We start from the raw sequence: 24,159 nt of genomic DNA on the forward strand, positions 1-24,159 counted from the left end.
CCCTATTCCCCTTCATACTCTTTATTATGTAGACCTTTAAAGAATTCCATACTTTAACCACTATCCCCATTCTTTAACATTATAAAACTCCAGGAAACTAGATAGAGCACCAGAACAGGCAAATAATAAAATGTTCCTTGTTCATTTTTATATATTTAGATACAGTGTGTCCAAAACCATAAACAAAAATAACATAACAACCGAAGTAGATGGCCCCTATGGGTTGTAGCATGTTGTTGCCTGGACTGTTCTTTGGTTCCACATGGCCTTTAAATAGAGACAGAGATGGCCTGGCCAGCTCATCCATGCTTCTGCCTTACCAATGAGACAGCTCACGCACAACACCCCTCTCAAGTCCAGTTTTGTCATTTTCAGCTTTTTATTCAATTTCGAAGGAATGCAAAAATGCATACAGACAAGGAAGTTATAGACTGGCCCAGGTGCTCTTCTTATCAATGAAACGCTTGTCAATTTTTCCCATAGCAAAACATCTTACCTGATTTTTTAAGTTGTAAATGTCCCTGAATATGCTAGATAATATTCTCTATTACAGGTGTGTAGGAGTAAAGTAATGGCCAGCTTCAGACATAAATGAAGTAATTTACTCCAACTTTGGGCTCTTGTTGAACTCATTTTAAAGCACTAGCCTGGATCCACTGTACTAATTCTTTTCACAATTTTAAAAACTTCAGTCATGTCACCTCTTCATATCCATTTGCTTAAACTGAAAATGTTTAACTCTTTTAAAATAAGACATTGTTAGACATTAGTAAAAAAAAAAATATTAACATATATTGAAGTTATTATCCTCCAATACAGGTGTGTAGGAGTAATATTAATGGCCAGCTTCAGAACGTGAATTAATTACTCTCAATTGGTAATTTAAAAAGCAAATACAATTGTTAGGATTTAAAATTCAATTTCTCAATAAATCACAGGAATAATCTGAGACACTGCAGGTATCTAAGCATCAAGTCATAAAATGAAAGAAAAGTACGATTGAGTCGAATAGTAACAACAACTGACAGACTACATAGAAATGCTCTAGTGTTGGTATTTTCTAAAGAGGCAATTCTAAACTAATTAAACAGATACCAAATCTGAAATTTAAGCAATAAAAATGATGGGCCTTTGAACATCATTTCTCATTTGAACATGAGAAAAATGTTGATATTAACAGGCCAATCTTACCCACCTAACTTCTCCACAATAATATCAAGATGAGTTTTAATGGTCTCTAAAGTCCTACTCTCTACCACACTCCTTTGTAATTTATTTCATATGTCGATGGTTTTCTCTTGTATGAAGAAAAACATTCTAATGTTTGTGCAAAATTCATTGTTTCCAACTGCATACCCATGTTCTTGTTGAACTAATTTTAAAGAAACAGCCTGGATCTAACTGTATTAATTCAGTCAAGTGACCTTTTAATCATTATTTGTTTAAACTGAAAAGGTTAAATTCCTTTAATGTTTTCTTATAGGTCATACATCCAAATCCTGGAATCAACCTAGTCACTCATTTCTGGACTGTTTCTAGTTCTGGTTTGTCTTTTCATAGCCCACGCATGCAGTACTCCAGATGAGGCCTCACCAGTGCATTATAAAGCTTAAGCATAAGCTCCTTTGACTTGTAGTCTACTCATCGTGTGATAAAACCTACCATTATATTAGCATACTTAATGGCTTCTGTACACTGCCCGAATGTGCTGTAGATAGTAACAAGACCAGTATGACTTCTAGGTCATTCTTTAAAGGAATACTTTAAACTTTCAGACCTCTGATTGTGTACTCAATTTATTTCTTCACAAATGTGGTATATATGGATTTGCCATGCAACATTGTGTTCAAAAGTTAGTTGTTTCCCATAGATTTTAAAAAATATCTTTCCCTCACAGGCGCTTTATAATGGAGGCTAATGGGGTATGGGGTATCACCAGAAAATAAAAGCTTAAAAACTTACAAAATACATCCAAGACAGTTATGGGGTGGGTATTGTTCCATGTTTTGCTATTGTATATACATTGTAAAATAGCTGAACAAAAACACCAGTATTACGAGATTCAGAAATTTCAGGGTTTGTCTTTTTCCTCAATAATCTTTCATAACACCAGGCCATGATTACTTTTTTGAAAGGCCAAATCACAGAAAACATTTTGTGCCATGTGGTTGTTTCTGTTTTGATGAACTTGCACGAATGAATAGAAAACCTATCCTTGTCATGAGAAAAACAGTACCAGAATTACTCAATGAAATGATTTTTTCCATATTTGTTTGTCATATATATGTGCCGGAAGCACGGGAGGCATGTTTTTTCTTAAATTGAAACTTTTTTGGCTAATTTTCTGGTGTTGACACATTAACCTTTATTGTAAAACGCTAGTGAGTACAAGATATTTTTTTTTATTTATATAAAACTTTAGAACACAATATCATGTGGCAAATGCATATATACTACATTTGAAAAGAAATAACTTTGACCTGAAAAATACCAAACATATCCTATTAACATCTGCTTACTGTAAATATTGTATGTAAGGGTTGTTGTAATTTAAAGCAGCAGAATACAGCTGCACTACTACAGCAACAAATCTGGGTTCATTTATCCAGGCTGGCAGAAGTGTGTATTGGTTTTGCACTTTCTTTCTCTGTTTGTTTGAGTTTATAGGTACTTTGGACATCATCACACAAACTAACTGGTTAGGTTACCTGGCACCTCTGACTTTGCCTATTGTGAGTGACAGTGAGTGCATATGTCCTGTGATGAGCTGTTGGTTTCTGGCAGATTAGACTCTGGCTCTCCATGACCTATAGTGGACTAAACATGCTCAATGGATACATGTAATAAGGATTGTGTAGATTCTATCATGTACTCATTTAAGTTATAAGAATATAATGTTGAGGGTACAGACTATCAAGTCAGATTAGCCAAATATGCAGCACTGAAGAACAGACCTGGGGCCTCATGTATAAACGGTGCGTACGCACAGAAACGTTGCGTAAGAACTTTTCCACGTTCAAATCGCGATGTATAAAACCTACACTTGGCGTAAATCCACGCACTTTTCCACGGTACCTCATACCTTGTCGTACGCAAGTTCTCCGCTCGGTTTTGCAGACTGGCGGCACCCAGCGTCAAAGCAGTGCTACTGTTCCTGTGTGGTTACACCTTATTTTCCTTATTTTTATAAATACACCGAAACTAACCGCATATTGTTTATTAGTGTAATGCATCTGATTGTAATTAACTTGTAATAATATAATGGTAGAGGGAACAGCCATAGTATTCCAAATACCATAACTGCTTTAGCGTTTTTACTCTCACTTCTTCTTCTTCTTCTTCTTTCAGCTCGTCTTGTTAGGAGTTGCCACAGTGGATCATCTTTTTCAATATTTCTCTCACTGCACCACTCAGAGTATTTATATCACTGTATCTGAGTGTGAATCACAGCAGCAGCTGATCGGAAAGGGAATTATCGGTATACAGCTTCAAGGACACGCTGTCTCAGCCACTGCAAAATGTTTTAAAGCCTTTCCTGTACGGACCTCGCGGTTCAGAAACAGAAACGATATCATTTATAAGGTGAAATTCAGCAAAATATGTTTATTAAATTATACAGATAAAACTTTAACTTCATTTAAATAATCTATATTCTTCACTGGGAGTGTCGTTAAGGATAGAATAATTAAACATGTACTACGAAGATATTTCAATGTTCTTTAAATTTTTGAAGAATCGGCGCTAAGCTTACAGATGGCTTAACGCCTATTACAGAGCTGATTGTATGGCGATCGGTTACTTGGGGAAAGAAAAGCACTGACTGCAGTGACGGCTACGCCAATATATATTGAATATAAAACAGAAAGAGAAAATAACAACACAGCTAAAAACACAGCGACAAATTTCGGCAAAAGTTAAATGCTTGTGTCATGAGCACGAGGCGGCTATGCAGTGTCCGCAACGGACGTAGCCATCCACTGTGCATAAGCTACCTTACTGACGGCGGCGAAGGAGCCACCGATTCTTCCTCTGCCCAGTGCCACCACAAGCCTAGAGCCGCCCCTGAGTACTGCTGCAATAAATTATTTCATCGAAGTGAAACACATGTTTAATAACGTGCTTTAACTCCTATCATCATGAAAATGATATCACGTATACATCTCAGTATTTTAGTTATTCAGAGAACTGTAATATTACGAATGTAATTGATTCTGTGTCCAGTTGGAGGAAGAGAGCCGGTTTAAAAAGCAAGTAGTGATTCACACACATAGAGCACATAGAAGATCAAATACAAAACAAAGCATTTAACATGCTACTTTAATTACGATGTGATTTGAGAAACTGGTTAATTAAACGATTTTAAGATGAAGTTTATGATGTTCTACTTTAATGACAAAATAAACTACGTGATTAAAGTGGAAATGTCGAGATTGAAGTTGACATTTCGTGCTTTTTCCTCACTGTGTGCCTTTTTTCTCTGTACCCTAATAAGCTTTCATATGACACTCAGACAGTGGGCTTACAACTCGGCTTTTCACGCGACTTTGATATGTGACTTCTTTTTTATTTCCGGCACTGTGCGATTTGTGAATGTGAGCTTTCAAGTTTCTCCAACACGCTATGTCACTCGATCAACTTCCTTTTGTTGATTATACCACGGTTTATTTGAACAAATAGTATGTTTTTCATTTGCCTCCACTTGGTATTCACTGAAATTCTTATATTTTCCCCCGTGCTTTTCCCATTGTCTTTTCACAGAAGGCTGCGCTTAAGGGCGATTTATAATGATTTGCATATTCAAAGAGGCGTAATTCTGGGAGGATTTGGGGCGTTACATAAAGCGCGTGCACGAGCGTTAGTTTTCACGCTGATTGGGATTTATGTAGCGGAAGAACGTGGAAGTTGGAGTACGCACAGATTCCTGCATCTGGATTTTTCTGTGCGTAAGCACATTTCAGCTTTTGTGTTTACGCCATGTTATAGTGCGAGTTCTACGCACGGCGTTATACATGAGGCCCCAGGGGACTAAGGACCACTTTATGTTCAAATAGGCCGGATTAAAGATATTTTATTATCACTGTTTTAATCTTTCAATAAAGATCTCATCATAATAGTTTAAAGTAAATTTAGAGCATCATATTAGATTATAAAACATTCATCAAACTAGTTCAAAACAGACAAACTGCTGATGAAAACATAAAAAAGTAAATTACCAGAAAAAGTACATTTCTCATGCTAGAAAGAAGCTTTTTCATTTACTGGAACAAAAACTTCAGACAATCATGAAGCACACAATCAAAAAGTGATCATATAACACACACATATATAGCTTACACCTCCTGTATTCAGGGAGGTGCTGCAGGATTAAAAACTCCTACGGCAGAGATGGTGGCATCATTGTGCAACACTAAAATGGTTAAAATGATAAATAATAAACTTAAGAAATTGAAAATGTTATGATCTGCTTCTGAGAGTGACACATTTTGTTTGGCTTGAGTGTTATGCTACTTTATTTAATTTTATGTTAACCCATCATAGGTGTAATATGGTTCGTGTTTCCATCCTTTTAATGAATAGACTCAGTAGTAGTATCAGGCCCAAAAGCCACATGTCCTCACGTCCAGCTGAGTTCACTCAGTTTACTACATCTTTGCTGTAAATTTGACTCATACGAAGGCACACAGGACTACTGTGATGAGCATTTCTCTTCTGCAGAAGCAATGAGACTGATCTACATTCACCTGGCATCTTCTTGATAGTTTGTTTGAGCTAACTAGGGCAGAAGACACTAACACCCCACTGCAGCTAGCCATAAAAGATGGATGAAGACATGTCATTTATTTTCATCAAAGGTGCACTAATGCCTGCAATGAACTTTAATCTCCATGTCATCTCACAGGGCTTCTGAGAAGCTCTCTCTACTGTGCTGATTTTTGTCTGATTCATTACGAAAGCGATATACAATGCCTGTAAAAAAATGTTCAACCCCTTGGAAGTTTTCAGATTTTATTTTTATACAACATTGAATCATAGTGGATTTAATTTGGGTATTTTGACACTAATCAACAGAAAAAGACGCTTTAAAGTCAAAATGAAAACAGATCTCTTCAAAGTGGTGTAAATTAACTACAAATATAGAACACACATATGTTTTCAACCCTTCACATCATTATTTAGAATGTGCACTTTTGGCAGCAATAACAGTTTTGAGTGTATGAGGACAGGTCTCTGTCAGCATTGCTATCTAACCACAATGTTTTGTTACAAAACTTACTGAACAAGCTCAGAAATAAATTCTCAGATAGATTGAGAAGAGGGCCCATATGTATCAAGAGTCTCAGAATTACTCCTAGGAACTGCACTAAAAAAATCAGACTAGGATTAGAGTTTGTTCTACCTCAGAGCAGGATGCGAGACATATTTACGCCTACACCTACACCCAGCTAGAAGTGACAGTTTGCATATGGGAATGAATGACATCATGGTTTTACGGCAGCCCAAGCACTAAGCTGGTATTTATGATGACATTAATAGTTTTCTGATACTATGTACACCACAAAGATGATGATAATAATAATAAGAAAAATAATGATAAAAATAATAACAAGAAAAACAAATATAATAAGGTAGGATATTGCACGAAGATGCAGATAATTGTTACCATTTTGCAACAACATTATTAAAAATGGGCAGCACAGTGGGGCAGTGGAAGCGCTGCTGCCTCGCAGTTAGGAGACCCAGGTTCGCTTCCCGGGTCCTCCATGCGTGGAGTTTGCATGTTTTCCCCGTGTCTGCATGGGTTTCCTCCGGCGCTCCAGTTTCCTCCCACAGTCCAAAGACATGCAGGTTAGGTGGATTGGTGATTCTAAAAATTGGCCCTGGTGTGTTTGTGTGTGTCCTGCGGTGGGTTGGCACCCTGCCCAAGATTGGTTCCTGCCTTGTGCCCTGTGTTGGCTGGGATTGGCTCCAGCAGACCCCTGTGTTCGGATTCAGCGGGTTAAAAAATGGATGGATGGATTATTAAAAATACTGTAACAAGCATTGACAAGGAAAGAACAAGACACACACACTGAATGGTAGTATAACCCAATAATTTGCATGTTTATTTAATGATGACTGATCTACAGCTGTAATTTAAGAAGAATCACATTCCCTCTGTTATGGTCATGGGAAGTGTGTTGTAAAGTAAGAGTTATACTGAAACTAGCCACAATTATAAGTTGTGTTCACTCTTCCAGCTCTCTGTGATCCCACCTTATGTTCTGTGAGGTACTTTTAATCCAATGCTCTGACAGTCTATATCTTTATTCTTGAACCTTTCTGGGCTTGTAAACTGTAACCCCAAAGTTTCAGAGGTTTGTGAAATGCAAATCTCAGCATCATCCATGTGACATTTAACTGTGTGGAATGGAATTTAAAATCTATTGCTAGCTTCTGTATGAAAATCTGCATGTTCTCTGTGTGGCTAGGCATTATTATTAACAGAAGTGTGCTTTTAGCTGTGGAATGCAGTTTTTGACTGTTCCCAGCTGCTTCAGCAGTGTATGACAAGTTTTCTGATAAGCTTCATTCCAAATATAAGACTAGAATTTATGCTTTCCGTTGTAATCAACAAATTTTGAAAAGAATGTTCTGTGGCCTTGGAGTGAAACTGATTTATTTTTTTCTAACCATTCTCTTTGAAGATTTTGTTATAAATGCAGCTGAAGCCCCCTTGTTGGGGGCCTTCCTTGCATTTTCTCTCTGTAAGGAAAAGCCGTTCTGCTCACCAAGAAGTCAGAAATAAAAGATTCTGCTTATTAGAATTGGTGTCTGCCTGCTATTTGTTTGAACCTTCGTCCACAACTGTCAGCCACCCACCTTGCCCTACTTATTTTTAGGTTAATATGATGGCAATACAATACATTTTGCATCCATGACCTCCAGTGTGTTATGACTGTGATATCGCCAGTGATTCACATATTCATGCTCATCTTCTCTTGGGCTAAAAATCTTTATGTTTGTGCTGATTCGCATTAATGTAACATTTTCTTACATGGAGTTGTGGGGAGTGTATACATCTGGATATTATCTCTCACTTTGTAATTCAGAGTTAGGTGCAAAATTTGACAAATAGTTGGTTGTGACATACCCAAATAATCACATTTTACACATTATGTTACCAATACTTTAATTTTGACAGAGATCGCATGGCTTCTCCATGTAGATGGTGCAATCACATAATGTACAAGATTTGTTATGAATATTATTCCATCTCTGTCAAATCAATATCTTTTTACAAGTTTATTGTTGTCCAGCTTTTCCAAAGTATTCCACCTTTCCAGGGATGTCTGTGTCGATCTCTGCCTGGACACCATATTCGGGAAGTTCCTACTGAGTTAGGACTGCACAAGAGGTGAAGTTAGCAATAGTTTCCTAAATCAGGAAAAAGTATAAACTGCTTTTACTGCTAATTTTAAGAAAAAGTCCTTGCATCACTCTGAGATTTTCAGGCCATTTAGGACCATTTTAAATGCAGGCACAAAACTCTGGTTCTGCCACTCCAGGACAATAACCTTATTGTCTTTAAGCAATTCCTATGTATCTTTTCCTTAATGCTTGAGGTTGTTGTCTTCTTCTAAACTGCAGGTTTGTGGTAAACTTTATGAGGTTTTCTTGCAGGATTTCCTTGTATTCATTTATTCTACCCTACATCCTCACAAGCTTCCCCGAGCCTGCTGCAAAGAAGCAAACCCACAGCATGATGTTCTAACATGAAATTTAGTCTGGAGGTAAAACAGCTCCATTTTGGTCTAATCAGACCATAGGGCTTCTTCCAGCTGACTTCAGAGTCTCTCATGGCAAACTCTATTTGAGTTCTCATGTGCACATTTTAACAGTGGCTTTCTCATTGTCACTGTCCCATAAAGCTATGACCGAGGAAGTACCCACACAACAGTTGCTGTCTGCACAGTCTGTAATCTAAGCCACAGTTGCTTGTAACTCCTTCTTGGTGGCCTTCTTCACTAGTCTTCTTTTTTGCATGATCATTCGGTTTTTGAGGACAAGTATGTTCTTGGCAGATCTACAGCTGTTCCATTCTCTATCCATCTCTTAATGATTGATTTAATTGGGCTCCAAGGGATACTCATTGACTTGGATATTTTCCCTGACTTGTTCTTTTCAATCATTTTTCCTTGGAGTTGATTGAAGTGTTATTTTGTGCAGGTTAGTCTACGATATTGACACATCACAAGATGGACCTTCCGGGTAAAGGTATATTTAATTATAATAATTGAAAACCCTTGACATCAGACAGTTGATCTCCACTTAACTAATTATGTGAATTTTAAAACCAACTGGCTGCATCCTTGATAACATTGGTGTGTCACAATAATTAATACTTATTCAATCAATTGTGTTTTATATTTTTAAGTAATTTAGATCACTTTGCAGAGATCTGCTTTCACTTTGACATTAAGAAGTCTGTTTTGTGTTGATCAGTGTTAAAAAAGCCCATGTGTTTTAATGTTGTGTAACAGCAAAATGTGAACGTCCAAGGAACTAAACACTTTGTAAAGCATTGTAGTATACAACACCACAAAAAGACAGATATTGCTTCATTTTGACCATCTTAATAATCTAGAAATTCACAGCAATATATGGGTGTGAATGAGAATGAGTCTTCCATCCATCCATCCATCCATTATCCAACCCGCTATATCCTAACTACAGGGTCACGGGGGTCTGCTGGAGCCAATCCCAGCCAACACAGAGTGCAAGGCAGGAAACAAACCCCGGGCAAGGTGCCAGCCCACCACAAGAATGAGTCTTCCTTTAAATCTATATATCTACAGATAATATATAATGCCGTATATCCAACTCCAGGCATAACTGTTTCAACAGAAAAGAACAGTTCAACACATAAAGGAAAACCAGCCTTGGGAGCCACAGCCTTTGTTCTCGTTTCAATTAGAGGATAAATACACCTTTGGTCCCAATTAACAGAATGAGTAAACAATTATGTTGAATACTTACTTTCTTAAACTTTATGGCAGTCCACTTGGAATGCTGACCAGATTAAATAAGAATTTCACTTCAGCAATTGTAGAATTTAAATTACAAGACTGCAGACAACAGTGGGCCTGTTAAAGATGCCCCTGGCACATCATGTACAGCAATATACTAAGTTTACAATGTGTATGCTGGGGATGCAGGCTATAAATGCTTCAATAATCTTAGTGGTCTACAGCACAGATGCAGAACCGCATACACACTTCACTCTGTGTAACATCAAACTGCACGTCTTACACAGCCATCACAATGCTTTTCACAGCAGTGAACAGCATTTCCTTTTTTATGGAGTATTCTTTCTGCTCATGAATTCACAGGTGGACAATTAAGGCAAAATTACATTTTAATCTGTATCATTCACATACACTTCAAGGCACAGCTAAACATTTTCAGACTTTGGAGAAATGTGGTACAAGTATTTCAAAAGCAGCTCCCATTCATTTCATTTTTACATGCAATTTCCTGACCAAATTGTATGCGGCTTGCAAAGAAGAACTATTTTAGCTGAGTAATTATAATCTTTCATGTAGTTGCTCAGTCAAGTTGTCCAATAACGCTAGGTCATTGTGACATACTATTATTACGTTATATATGATATGACTCAATTCTTCATTTGCAAAGTTATGCTACTAATTATCAACATGCATCAATCAGACATCAATTTTTTTGTGCCTGTTGTGATACAAGGCAGACCTCCACACACAGGATTATCCCAAGGAAAAGTGTAATGAAAAAAATACTATTATTTTAAATAGATATGACAGGGGAGGGTTGACCATAAAAAGAACACAGAGTATAAAACCAGAGAGCACAAACAACTGCCGTTCCTTGCCTACTTGTATGGAGTGACAGTCCCAGGTCATAGGGTGAGGTGGCTCTTTCCCTTGTTCACTTGACCCTCCACCCCACACTCTCCTCCTGACTCAGGAGTTGTCCTTCAGTTACTATTGTAATGGATGTATTTTGAAAAGATTCTAGTCTAGTTTTCTAGACAAGACTAAAGTATGTTAAAGAAGAACCAAATCACAAAAAAAAATACAATCAAACCCAAAGTTGTGAAACTAATTCAGGTCAAATCATTAATACTATCCTAACCATTCTTTAATTTTAGATGTGATATAGTTCTTAAGTAATACTTTCCACCATTAATTATTTAAAATTTACATTCAGTCTGTAATTGTCGCCATCATGATCAAGTGCAATGCCGTCATGTCTATGAAAATGACATGAAAAATTGATAGCCCTGTCAGAAAAAGAAAATTCAATCTCTTTTCGCTGTTCCATTATTTCACCAAGTAATAATCTCCATTTGTTAACACTAATGTGATCTTTACTATAATTTTTCTGAGTCTTTCGAATTTTAGTATTTTCATTATCTCTAACCTGCTCTGCATGTGAATCGCACCGTTTTTGAAGTCTTTATGATGTTCTACCTTGTCATCTACACTTTGTCTATTATTTCCGGTCCCTGGCGTGGTTAAATCTCTTGGCACAAAGTCCCATCTCACGGGACATGAAAGTATCTCTCTGAAAAAGTCACGTCTCATCCCAGGCTAAAAAGTCTCATCTCGTCCCACAACTTTTTTATTATAATAGAGACAAATATTACAGATTAGAGAAAATTTTAGAAAGTAATATTACCAAGAAAAACTAACATTATTATTCGGCTGGTGCATTTATCCAAATAAGAATTATTGTTAATAAATGTACTACATAACAAGTGCTGTCATGTTCAGTGAAACATGGAGTAGGCAAAAGGCAACATGTACATGCATCTGCAAAGGAAATGAAAGTTAAAGGGTATTTCCAGGCTGAAAAAAGAAAGAAGGTAAAAGACACCATGCTGCAGCTGTATAGCCTTACACACCCGATGAGGACTATACTGTCAAAAATGTGTGTCTCTCGCTTATTTTCCCTTTCAGCATAGAAATAGACGTTTTAATTTTTTTCCCTGTTCAGTGAAGCATTGTCTATGCTAGGGTAAAGAAACATTTCAATTAATACTTTAACTGCTGCACTGAAGCTTTTGAAAAGCTTTTCAAAGCAAAGACTTTTAAATCTGGAATCACTTCCATTGTATACTGAATAATATTTATTCAGCTATTCAAAAGTAGTAATGTTATTAATTTTGTGTTATTTTCTATGACACCATTGCACTGCCAATTGGAACAGCCATTTTGTGCACTGTTTTCATGGGTTCTGCCCTATTTTTGAGAATAATAATGTGCTGATCATGTCAGCTAATTTTGACAAGACATTAAAAAAGTTATTGGTGTGCTCTGACAGGAGCCTAAACTTTGGATCGATAAGGGGAAGTTCTCCAATAGTTTAACTCTAGAGCAGGGGGGTCAAACTCAGTGTCTGCATCTTCATCAATAATCGAAACTTATTACATACTCTCTTTACCTGTTCCATCTTGACTTCCTAAGCTTAAATAGTAACTGGTAATACTTAACCACTTAAAGGTAAATTGCGAAGGCTAGATAAACAGAAGAGAGTTTAATTTTGCATAAACATAAATAGTTCATCAACTTGTTAGCCATGTGCATTTATCTGACAACATAAAAATCATAGTAAGGAAAATCAAAGTGAATTACCTTGAAAAATTTGCCAAGAGCAATATAGTCAAGGCCGTCCGAGCAGTTAAACACAACACACTGTTTAGCAATGGCCTTGGCCAAATCTTTGGTCGTCTCTGTCTTTCCAGTTCCTGCTGGCCCCTCAGGTGCACCACCCAGATGGAGATGAAGCGCTCCAAAAAGAGTCCTGAAAGAAAATAAGGCACTCTATACTTTCATTTGAGACGAGTAAGCAATAGAGGAAATGGACAAACCCAATTCAGATGTTGTTAGCCTTTATTCTGTATTTTCTAATGCAGTACACTATATATGTATTTATAACAGTTTCAATAAGTGCAATAAGGCACGGTACCTTGGCCTCACAAAACCCAATGACGTTATTCTTGTTTTTTTAAATATAACTCATTATGATGTGAATTTAAAAAATTATTATTCACTCATTGTCAAAATAAGTAACTCAGAAAAGCAGCAAACATTCTGAAATGCTTCCACTTTATATATAACTTGGAACACTAACAATGTCTTTGAACATAATTTCATCTCTTACCTGTAACAACGATCCGTAAGAGGTGTGATGACCAAGCGAGGAGTATTACCAAGATATTCATAACCATAGGCTAAGCCTGCATTGATCATCTTTGTCTGTAGCTGACCATCCTACAGATACCAAAAAATGTGAATTTTAGAAATATAATAAACTGACCAGTTCAGAATGAACACATAGAGGAATAATGTTAATTTGCTTTTGACATTGACTGCAGAATATTATCTAGATATATGTTTATTGACAGACAGACAGACAGACAGATAGATAGATAGATAGATAGAAAGAGCCCAGAACATAAGACAAAAATCATAGTCAATATTCAAAAAAATAAAAACAAATTAAAAAAAGAGAGAGCGAGAAAATCAAGAATTGACAAATAAACTAAAGAAAAAAGTCAAAGATCATATTCAAGGAGACAGAAATAGTTCATAACCACAATTCAAACTAAGATTTAAAGAAAATAATGGCAAGCTGATTCCATACACAAATTTGGACAAATGAGAAACGTCTATAAAAAAATGTAAAAAAAAAAAAAGCAAAAAAAAAGTCCAGATCACGACATACTGTATAGATAGATCTGAAAGCTACTATTTAACAGATTGATATTTGGATGAATTGGAAAAGATTTTTATGATAAATTCCGCAAATGTTTACATACATATATACAGTATATGTATAGTCACGGATGGGCGCCTGGGGATCACCTTTCAGGCTCTGATAAAGTATGCAGTAACTATTCAGGATGATAGGGTGCACCAGCTCAAACGATACCGTATGTTTTCTCCTCAGTAGCTCCGAAAACCTGCCCAAGGTGGGCAATCCAACCACGCCCCCACTCAACTAAACCATGCCTTTTCAAGCCAGGACAATATAAATCTGATGGCACCTGGAAAATGATGTCTTAGTCAGAGAAACTATGTCCCATATGAGCAAGCTTTCAGCCCAAGACCTGTTCGAAAGAACTGAATGTTTAGAGAAGCCGCTGAGGCTTAAATGACAGAATTTGCATCAATTTTATGTTGTGCCACAGCAGGATTATTTTTGTTCAATTTCCTAGACATTGTCAGTAAACAGGGTGACCTGGTTGGCACTCCAACTTTTATTTGCCTTTCCCTATACATATAGAAATGAAGATCTGTGATACTGTTTGCATATTTATAGATAGAAATCCACAAAGGGACAGTATACCTTGCAGTGTATGCCCAGCTGTATACATGGGACAAACATCCAAAACATTCACAACATGTATACAATAGCATTGCAATGCTGTCGAAAGGAATGACCCAGAGTCTCTGATATATGCACATACCGAGTCAACCAGGCACACGTTTAACTGGGACACAGTGCAAATACTAAGAGTATTTCAGCTGTTATAATAACTACATTACCTAAGTTCAGAAATGTCAGCTTGTTTAAGTATAAAGTAATTCGGACTATCGCTGTATTTTTTTTTCAAAATCACAGAATACATTGTATAAATGCATTTGAACCATACTGTACCTCCCAATAGTAGCGAAGTTGGCTGAGCCATTCAAAATCATTTTCATCACTGACTTTCTTCTTAACCAGGGCTGCTAGAACATCCCTTGCATGAACATCCAATACAACCAATGCTCCAAGCGTGACACGATTTTGCTTAGACAGTTTACCTCTAACTAATGTCACAATATCGTCTATTTGCTTGTTATTAAGCTCCAAGTATTCCTGTAGTGCCTGTTAAAGAATAGAGTGAAATCAATTGTTCAAGAGGCAAGCAAGAATACACATTGTGCCTTTAAGTATGAGGTTTCTTCCAGAATGATTTACCTTGTGACCTTCTTTGATGGAACGGTGGATGTCCTTTGTCCAATACGTTTGTGAGACACACAGAACAGTTTGTCCTGGCCATTCACGAACCCAGTTGATTCGAGGATTTTTGGGATAAGCTTCAATGGCTTCTCCAATAACCTAAGAACAAGAAGTTTAGACATTTTATAAAGCTTACTGCTGTTTCTGACACTGTTCCCTAAGATGCTGCATTTCATAAAAAAGATGGTGGTTCTATCCAGGAATTCTGACCACATGGCTCAACACCGCAATATGGAAACTGAGGACTTGAACTTCATTAAGGATTAGGAAACTGGCTGCACTGTTTTGTATTTCATAGAATGAGGTCAACTACTGTAAATAATGGTGACGTTCAATGCCTTCTTCTTTTTAAAAAACAGAAGAATCAAACAAGAGCAAAATCCACACTAAATAAAACAGATTCTTGTTGGGGTATGTGAATCAATTATCTTATTAATATTTTTCTTAGCAATTTCAGTTGTCCTGCTGAACTGTTTAACCAACTCTAGGCAGCAATTGTGTTTATGAATGCACCTTCAGAAGAAAAGAATGCAATACACATTTTTAAATACTGCAGTCCTCTGTTATTCAGTTATTATAGTAGTAGTGCAGCCATCTTTTGTGTTAAAAATGTCAGAAAAATCACATCAGAAAACATCTTGACTTTGGACTTTGTACGGCATGCACCAAACACATCGTCCTCAATTAAAGTCAGCATTAAAATCATAATTAATTGTTTGCAGCAGCCACTCAAACATTTTTTGTAAAAAATATGCATTCATTATCATTACAAATGTTCAGAGTTGCAGGAGGCTGGGTTTAAATTCAGCCTATTCACTGTCTGTGCAGTTTTTTTTCAGGTTTTCCTCCCACATTCGGATGACTTGCATGTTAGATTGATTAGTGACTCAGAATTTGCCCAGTGTGAGTGTGAAGTGAGTGACACACTTTCTCAGTTCTGGAGTTCCAGGTTGACTGCTTTGATGCTCCTTATCTCTAAATAATAACCTTGAACAAAATAAATTAGGTCAATTGATATTCATACGTTGGTACTCTTACACTTGGCTCAGACACAGACATAACAAGCAAGTGCATTGAGCCATCAGCGCTGAATCAGAGAGGAGATAATTAGGTCTATGCAGTCCACTCTGGTCCATTTTCCCCAGTGAGAGTCATGTGATAAAACACCATGCTGGAACAACCAGGCCACCCGTTCTTCATTCTATTCATCTTCAGGACAGTTGATATATATATATATATATATATATATATATATATATATATATATATATATATATATATATATATATATATATATTTTTATATTTTTTTTGTTATCAGATGTTCACTAATAACTAACAATATAAATGACAAATATTAGGGGACAATTATAAACAGCATGAAGAACAAGTGTATAGCTTGATGGCCCAGAAAACATAAAATTAAAGTAGAAATATCACTGCAATCCATAACAATACCTTCTAAATCCCCTTCATCCAAACTCAACCATAAAATTAAATTGTAAAAGGAACCATACAGGAACTTTTAAAGCTTTTCTCCCCTTTTAGAAGGGTTTTCTTGCATTTTTTTCACCTGCACAAGAGCAAAAGCAACGAGTATTTGGAAAAGTTACTTGTTACTTGCGCTTGTACTTTTTATTTGTATTCAAACTAGCGTTGGTGTGGCACAGGAGAGGACTGGGTCTCAAAACCGGCCTGGGCATCCTTCAACGAGTGAGGTGACGAGGTCGACCCACTCGGCCCATTATTCATTGTTATTTTCTTAAAATTTATGATTAGTACGCGGCTCACTACTTGCTATGAGCCTATGATATGAACTCTACCTAAACTGTTGCCAAACTTAATCTGTACAATGTTGCTTAGACACAACTTAAAATTTGATGACATGCTTAGAAATAAAATTTAATGAAAAATAAAAATTTAGTAACACGGCTTACATGTTATTAGAGTACATGTCAAATGTCAATGTCAAGTCCAAGTGCCAGTACCCTAGTAGGCTAGTAAGCTGCTCATTTACAATGTAATAAATTATAATGAAAACCTCACATGATTGAAATGTTCCATTAACTTAACGATAAACTATAAATGTTCTGTCCTAATATGAAAAATTACTATCCTGTCCTTTATAACTTTATTTCACCATAATAATAATCGCAGCTGAAAACCACTAATTATCACTCACGCGGAGAACAATAAAATGCATAATACATAATCTAAACTAATTATTTGTACAGAAGAATTTAAATACTTGACATGATCTTACAGACAGACCTCAATATGTGCGTCTTGGGAACTGCAGGTCTGACATTGTGTTCAGCAATAGAGGGGCGCTGCAGGGGACTGTACTTTCTCTGGTCCTGTTCAATCTATATACATCAGACTTCCAATACGACTCAGAGTCCTGCCACGTGCAAAAGTTCGCTGATGACACTGCTATTGTAGGCTGCATCAGGAGTGGGCAGGAGGAGGAGTACAGGAAGCTAATCAAAGACTTTGTTAAATGGTGCGACTCAAACCACTTACACCTGAACACCAGCAAGACCAGGGAGCTGGTGGTGGATTTTAGGAGGCCCAGGCCCCTCTTGGACCCTGTGATCATCAGAGGTGACTGTGTGCAGAGGGTGCAAACCTTTAAATATCTGGGAGTGCAGCTAGATGACAAATTGGACTGGACTGCCAATACTGATGCTCTATGTAAGAAAGGTCAGAGCAGACTATACTTTCTGAGAAGGTTGGCATCCTTCAACATCTGCAGTAAGATGCTGCAGATGTTCTACCAGACGGTTGTGGCGAGTGCCCTCTTCTACGCGGTGGTGTGCTGGGGTGGCAGCATAAAGATGAAAGACGCCTCACGCCTGGACAAACTTGTTAAGAAGGCAGGCTCCATTGTAGGATTAAAGTTGGACAGTTTAACATCTGTGGCAGAGCGACGGGCACTAAGCAAACTCCTGTCAATCATGAAGAATCCACTGCATCCACTTAACAGGATCATCTCCAGGCAGAGGAGTAGTTTCAGTTACAGACTTTTGTCACTGTCCTGTTCCACTGACAGACTGAGGAGATCGTTCCTCCCCCACACTATGCGACTCTTCAATTCCACCCGGGGGAGTAAATGCGAACATTAATTTTATTTTAATTTTTTCATTTTATTACTATTTAATTTAATATTGTTTCTTTGTATCAGTATACTGCTGCTGGATTATGTGAATTTCCCCTTGGGATTAATAAAGTATCTATCTATCTATCTATCTATGAGATAAAATAAATTGCAATAATGTATATGCTAACCAAAATGTAGCGGTATCGAAACAGATGTTTCACTGCAACGTTGTGTACTGACAACTAAAACAACTTGATGACGTAATACGGTATATTATATAGGACTATATAAATCGCAATAGCAGACAGATAATGTTTAGTAGTTTAGAAAATTAATTTTAACGTCAAACAGTAACCAGTACATAAAATTTATTTCATGAAATGGCCAACCCATGACCAGACCAGAGTCCGCGGCTCACCGGGCCACACTCTAGTGGCCAGTCCGCCTCTGGTGAGGCAGGATAATAAGCATCAGTAGCTAATACTGGTATCTCTATAAGTAAATAACAGAAACAATGATTCCATAGTGATTGAAGGGGCAGCGGTTGAGTTTAAAATAGTAAAGAGAAGGGCTCAGCGGTATGTAGGCAGGCGGCTAGCATTAAGAACCCAATCAGGCACAAGCGGCTGTAGGAGTAGATAAGACAGTAAGAAATTAATTAGCAGCAGCTATTCAGTACAGTAAGCAAGACTGAACAGTTCTTAGCAGTCAGGAAAGTAGAGCAGTTAAGGCCTGTGATATACTTAACACTACACAACGTGTGCACTTTAGGACACTGTTGCTATACAAGCAATGTACTATCTATACTTGCATGTGTACTTTAAGTAAATTCTGAGGATTCCACCATCATCACAGTGAGAAAACAACATCCATTTTCGCTGTGTTATGAGTTGAGGAAAGAAAGAAAAAAAAATTCTTTGCATTCTGATGCTGTTTTGAATGTAAAAAAGACGGCAAGAGCAACACAGAAAGGTATGTGAGACCTTTAAATGTATCAAGTCACTACAATAGGGAATATGCAACGCTTGTACAGTATTGCTTATGCAAACAATGGTTCAAAAAACACCCTAAATACATTTGCGTGTCAGCATTTAAGTTTGATGATTTGCCTTACCACATCAAATCATTCATTAAACATCGAAGCATGCAGATTTATCCTGTTGGAGCAGCATTTCGACTTGCCGTCACATACTGATAGTAAACAATGATGCTGACATCACATGCCAAAACTTGAACCCACAAAACACCCATGTTTTTTCTGACACTGCAACTTGTGCCCGTGTTGTGTTAATTTCTAACAATGTGCTCAGAAGATGAGTCAAAACAATGCTGGGAACATGTGGCAGCCATGAGGGCAACAGTGTAAGGGTTCATTAATATGAAGGAATACCAACGTGCAAGCGGAAAGCTGGTAAGTAAGGAGGAGGAGGCAGGAGAACAGACAGAGAAAAGTAAACCTCATAGAAAGAAAAAAACAGCAAAGCAGTGAAAATGGAGAATATCACAGGAGCTTTAAGGGAAGGAAGGTTTAAGATAACTGCAGTAGTACTGCAATCTAATTTCTTTGGCTTAATTTGTTTTAGTTTTACCATTTAAGTTAAATCTTTTAATTTTAACAAAATAAAAACGTTAAGTCAGCTTTAGTAATCCTAATTCAAATTTTAATAATGACGCCAGTGCATTGCAAACCCTGTTGGACTTTTTATTTATTTTTAATGTTATTGATTTTATTGTAATCATTCCATACAAATAGACCAATTTTTACAAAAATAGGATTGAAAACAAATCAACCCCCACTCCTGAGAAAGAGAGCACAGCCAACAGAGTAAAATTTAAAGCTAGTAAAAATAAGTAAATTGATAAGTTTAATAAGCGGATAAATATAAATGAAGAAGAAAAAGAAATGGGAAGAGAATCTGCTTCCTCAGTGCTTTAAGAGCTTAAACTAAAATATTATTGATTTGATCCTGCCAAGTTTTGAAAAAGTTCTGCACAGATCCTCTAAGTGAGAATTTGATTTTTTCCAATTTCAAATAGTATAAAACATCAGTTACCCACTGACGTAAAAGAGGTGAGTTAGGATTCTTCCAGTTGAGCAAGATAAGTCTGTGTGCCAATAGTGTAGAAAAGGTAATCACAGTTTGTTTGTGCTTTTCCACTTTAAGCCCATCTGGGAGTCCACCAAACACAGCTGTTAATAGGTTAGGAGGGATTGTAACACCAAGACTGTCTGAAAGGCATTTAAAGATTTTGGTCCTGAATGATGTTAATTTGGTGCAGGCCCAAAACATGTGACCCAATGAGGCTGGAACTTGACTGCAGCATTCGCAGGTTGGATCTTGCCCTGGAAACATTTTTGACAATTTTAAACAAGACAGATGTGTTTGATATATAATTTTGAGTTGAATTCATCATATATGTATGCTTTGTGCATATGGAGCTTGAGAGAATATTGGACTTTTTAGAGGATGGCTTGGAGAAGCCAGACTTCTAAGAGGGCTACATCTATGAGAGATGCCAGCTAAACCAGCACCTCGAGCTCAGGGTCCCTGAACTGGAGGAGGAGACGGCTATCCTGCATTGTAGTAGAGAATTGGCAGACCTGGCCCAGGTGTCCTTTAGAGAGAAATAGTGCGCACCACTAAGGGGGCATGGGAGGAGACTCCAGACCAGAAAGCTAGAGATAATTGGGTCACAAGGCACAAGGTGAAGAGCATCAAACCCAGAATTCAGAGTGACAAACTGTTTTTAGGTCCTTGTGAAGCTGGATAGTGTCTCTGTAAATTCTGAGGTGGTAAGCAGGCATGGGGAGTCCCAAAGGACCACCACAAAAACAGTTCCCAGAAACAGGGAGGTAATGATAGTTGGGTATTCAATGGTTAAGGGGACTGACGTGCAGGTTTCTCCAGAAACAGAGAGTCTCGCACAGCATGTTGCCTTCCAGGTGCATAGGTAGGAAGACCTCAATTGAAGGGTTGATAGAATTTGACCAGAGCAGGGGTGGATCCAGTGGTCCTTGTCCATGTTGGAACAAATGACATACATAAGGGTAGTATGTCAATTCTGCGATCCAAATTTAAAGAGTTAGGTTTCAGCCTGAGGAGAATAACTGACAAGGCAATCTTCTCAGAAGTTCTTCCTGTGCCACGCGCCAGTCCAGGTAAGACTGAGGAGATTAGAAGGCTTAATGCATGGCTCAAATCTTGGTGTTGGGTAGAAGGGTATTCGTTTATGTGGCATTAAAGAAGTGAAAAAATGAAGATTAAGAGGAGACATGATTGAAATGTTTAAAATTATGAAGGGAATTAGTACGGTGGATTGAGACTGTTACTTCAAAATGAGTTCATCAAGAACAAGGGAACACATTTGAAAACTTGCTATGGGTAAATTTCACACACACATCAGGAAGATTTTTTCTTTACTCAGAAAACCACAGATACATGGAGTAAGATACCAAGTAGTATGGTAGACAGTAGTACTTCAGGGACTTTCAAAACTGCACTTGATGTTATTTTAGAAGAATTAAATGGATACCAGTTACAAGCTTTGTTGGCCTGAATGGCTTGTTCTCATCTAGATTCTTCTAATGTTCTAACAATGAATGCCAAAGGAAGAGCTCATCAATTATTACCTTTGGAGTCCATCCAAAAGATAGACTCTCTGTTAAGGAACTATTTTAGGATTAGGGAAACTGAGGGGGTCATAATCTGGCCATGTGGGTTTGTCAGAAGCCCAAATGTTGTATTGATTCTGCCTCAAATCTCTAGCACCATTTGAGGGATATAATCTTTCTTAAAGTACCCTGGGTCCAATGCCTTTGTACAGCCTTTTCTTAGAAGTAATGCTGCATTACGTTTTTACTGTTAGCATTAGAAATCCTTGGATGGACATTGGCTGAATGAGCTCTTCACAGAGAAAAATACACTTAATGGAACTGGTACTGATTTCTGCTTTCCAGATATCTGTTGTGTCCTTTCAATGAACTCAGTGTGTGTGAGGACCTAAATCCTTTCACTCCTTGAATCCAATGTATGTTTCTAAACTTAACCTGACCTGACCTGACTTAACTTAAAAAGGATCCAGCTCTTTTATATTAATACTCCTAAATAGTCTGGGAGTCTCTCTTACAATCTGCTAATTGTGTCTCTGCAGAAAAGGCAAGTGGGGTACTGGCTCCCATCTCCCAGCAGAAAATGCCATTGTGCAAAAAGGTAATAAATAGCAAACTTGCCTTAAAAATGAACTTATTGCTAAAATGTTTATAACAAACTCAACTGAGTCATCCATCCATCCATTTTCTAACCCGCTGAATCCGAACACAGGGTCACGGGGGTCTGCTGGAGCCAATCCCAGCCAACACAGGGCACAAGGCAGGAACCAATCCTGGGCAGGGTGCCAACCCACCGCAGGACACACACAAACACACCCACACACCAAGCACACACTAGGGCCAATTTAGAATCGCCAATCCACCTAACCTGCATGTCTTTGGATTGTGGGAGGAAACCGGAGCCCAACTGAGTCATCATAATTAAAATTTTCCAATTCTCCCCAAAATTATAAAAGTAATTTTTTTTTATCCAGAAACTAAAAATATTTATTTGTAAAGTATGTGAAATGTTCTTTGTGTCTGGCACAGCTTGACCCTTTCTGGGTTGTTTGGGCAGGCCCTTCCACTCTATAGTGATCTTGGCATACTTTTGGTCAGGTGTGCATGTGCAGCCTGAACTTTTTACTTTCACCTTGGGAGTCCTTTCAAGTAACCCATTGGTTGTTTTGGAGTAGTTGTCATTATTATCATGAATCATGTCATATACTTGGGCACAATATGATTTAGAACTTTGCCCACTGAACAGAAACTGGAAATTTACAAATATTCTTTTCTATTTCTGCTTTTAGTATTGAGTATTCAATAATGATGTTAAAAAATATCTTTTAATACTGTCCTTTACTAGTTGCACTATATGACAATACAGTAGGTTGAGAGATCTTCACGTTATGTGATTGTGGTTATATTCAGCTGACATTTAATCATTACTGGTACTGACAGCCTAATACATTGGGAAATGTAGTGTCTCTTCATCACTCCCTCACATGAAGTTTACTGGAGATTGTTTTTTATTTCTTGGCTGCTCTTCAAAACTCCTGTTTCCACACTGATGTTCCACATTTCATTCCTTTTGGATCCAATGATCTTTTTCCTGCTCTCTTGGGGTTGTAGACAACACCATCCTCACTCACTCACACCTTGAGCTGATTCAAACTAGGATCCTTTACAAAAATGTTGGTGGCCAAGTACCAAGGCCAAATGATTTAACCAGAGAATCAGGTCTCATAAGTACAGTACTTTAAATGCTTGATCATCTCTATCCTGTTTGGACTTGCCAAACTAAAACAAAGTCTATGGACTGTATAGTAAGTGTACACTAGATTTCATACAGGTAACACTTTAGCCAAGAATACTGGCAGCTCTAACCACTGAGAAACTGAATGACCCTATTAGTATGTGACACAAAACAATAATAAAAAGTTTTCTCAAAACATTACCTTGCGCAAGGACTGCAGCATTCCCGACTCAAGCTCCAGAAGCCACTTCTCCACCTGTCCTCGGGCTTTAGATGTGGAAATTATGTCAATGAGTTCTACCACCTCACCCTCACTGCTTTTTATGTGGGTGATATCAAGCACATCTGTAAATTCCACTTTAGCAATGCCTTCAAAGCACTTCTTTAGATGGGGCTGCACCCTGAAAATACAGAAGAAAACAGTGTCAGTATCAATATAGACTTTTTAATGTAGGAAAAAATGTCCATCTTATATGAGCTGGATTCTGCTATATTGTAGTCCCAGACATTTAAAATTGTAAATGCAGATTAAACATCCATCTATTCATCTATTTACTACACCTTCTTACTGCAAAAAAATGTTTCATGACCTTATTTTCAGTTAAATATCACCTTGCTGCCCTCATATTCCTGTAGTAAGATGGGTCTATAGCATTTCAAAAAAAGTCAAGAGAATAAGGGACATTTG

The 24,159-nt window shown here is 37.5% G+C and overlaps 1 protein-coding gene across 1 annotated transcript in view; it reads right to left on the reverse strand.

Moving 5' to 3' along the window:
* Nucleotides 1-24,159, reverse strand: part of dnah7 (dynein, axonemal, heavy chain 7) — a 422,487-nt gene that overhangs the window by 299,872 nt on the left and 98,456 nt on the right. Inside the window, exons 17-21 of the mRNA XM_039755900.1 lie at nucleotides 23,674-23,872; nucleotides 14,986-15,126; nucleotides 14,680-14,892; nucleotides 13,180-13,289; nucleotides 12,651-12,819 (exon numbers count right to left, since the gene is read on the reverse strand). Coding sequence (XP_039611834.1) covers nucleotides 12,651-12,819; nucleotides 13,180-13,289; nucleotides 14,680-14,892; nucleotides 14,986-15,126; nucleotides 23,674-23,872 — 832 coding nt within the window. The remainder of the gene's footprint in view (nucleotides 1-12,650; nucleotides 12,820-13,179; nucleotides 13,290-14,679; nucleotides 14,893-14,985; nucleotides 15,127-23,673; nucleotides 23,873-24,159) is intronic.

This window comes from Polypterus senegalus, chromosome 6, assembly GCF_016835505.1.
Source record: "Polypterus senegalus isolate Bchr_013 chromosome 6, ASM1683550v1, whole genome shotgun sequence".
NCBI lineage: Eukaryota > Metazoa > Chordata > Cladistia > Polypteriformes > Polypteridae > Polypterus > Polypterus senegalus.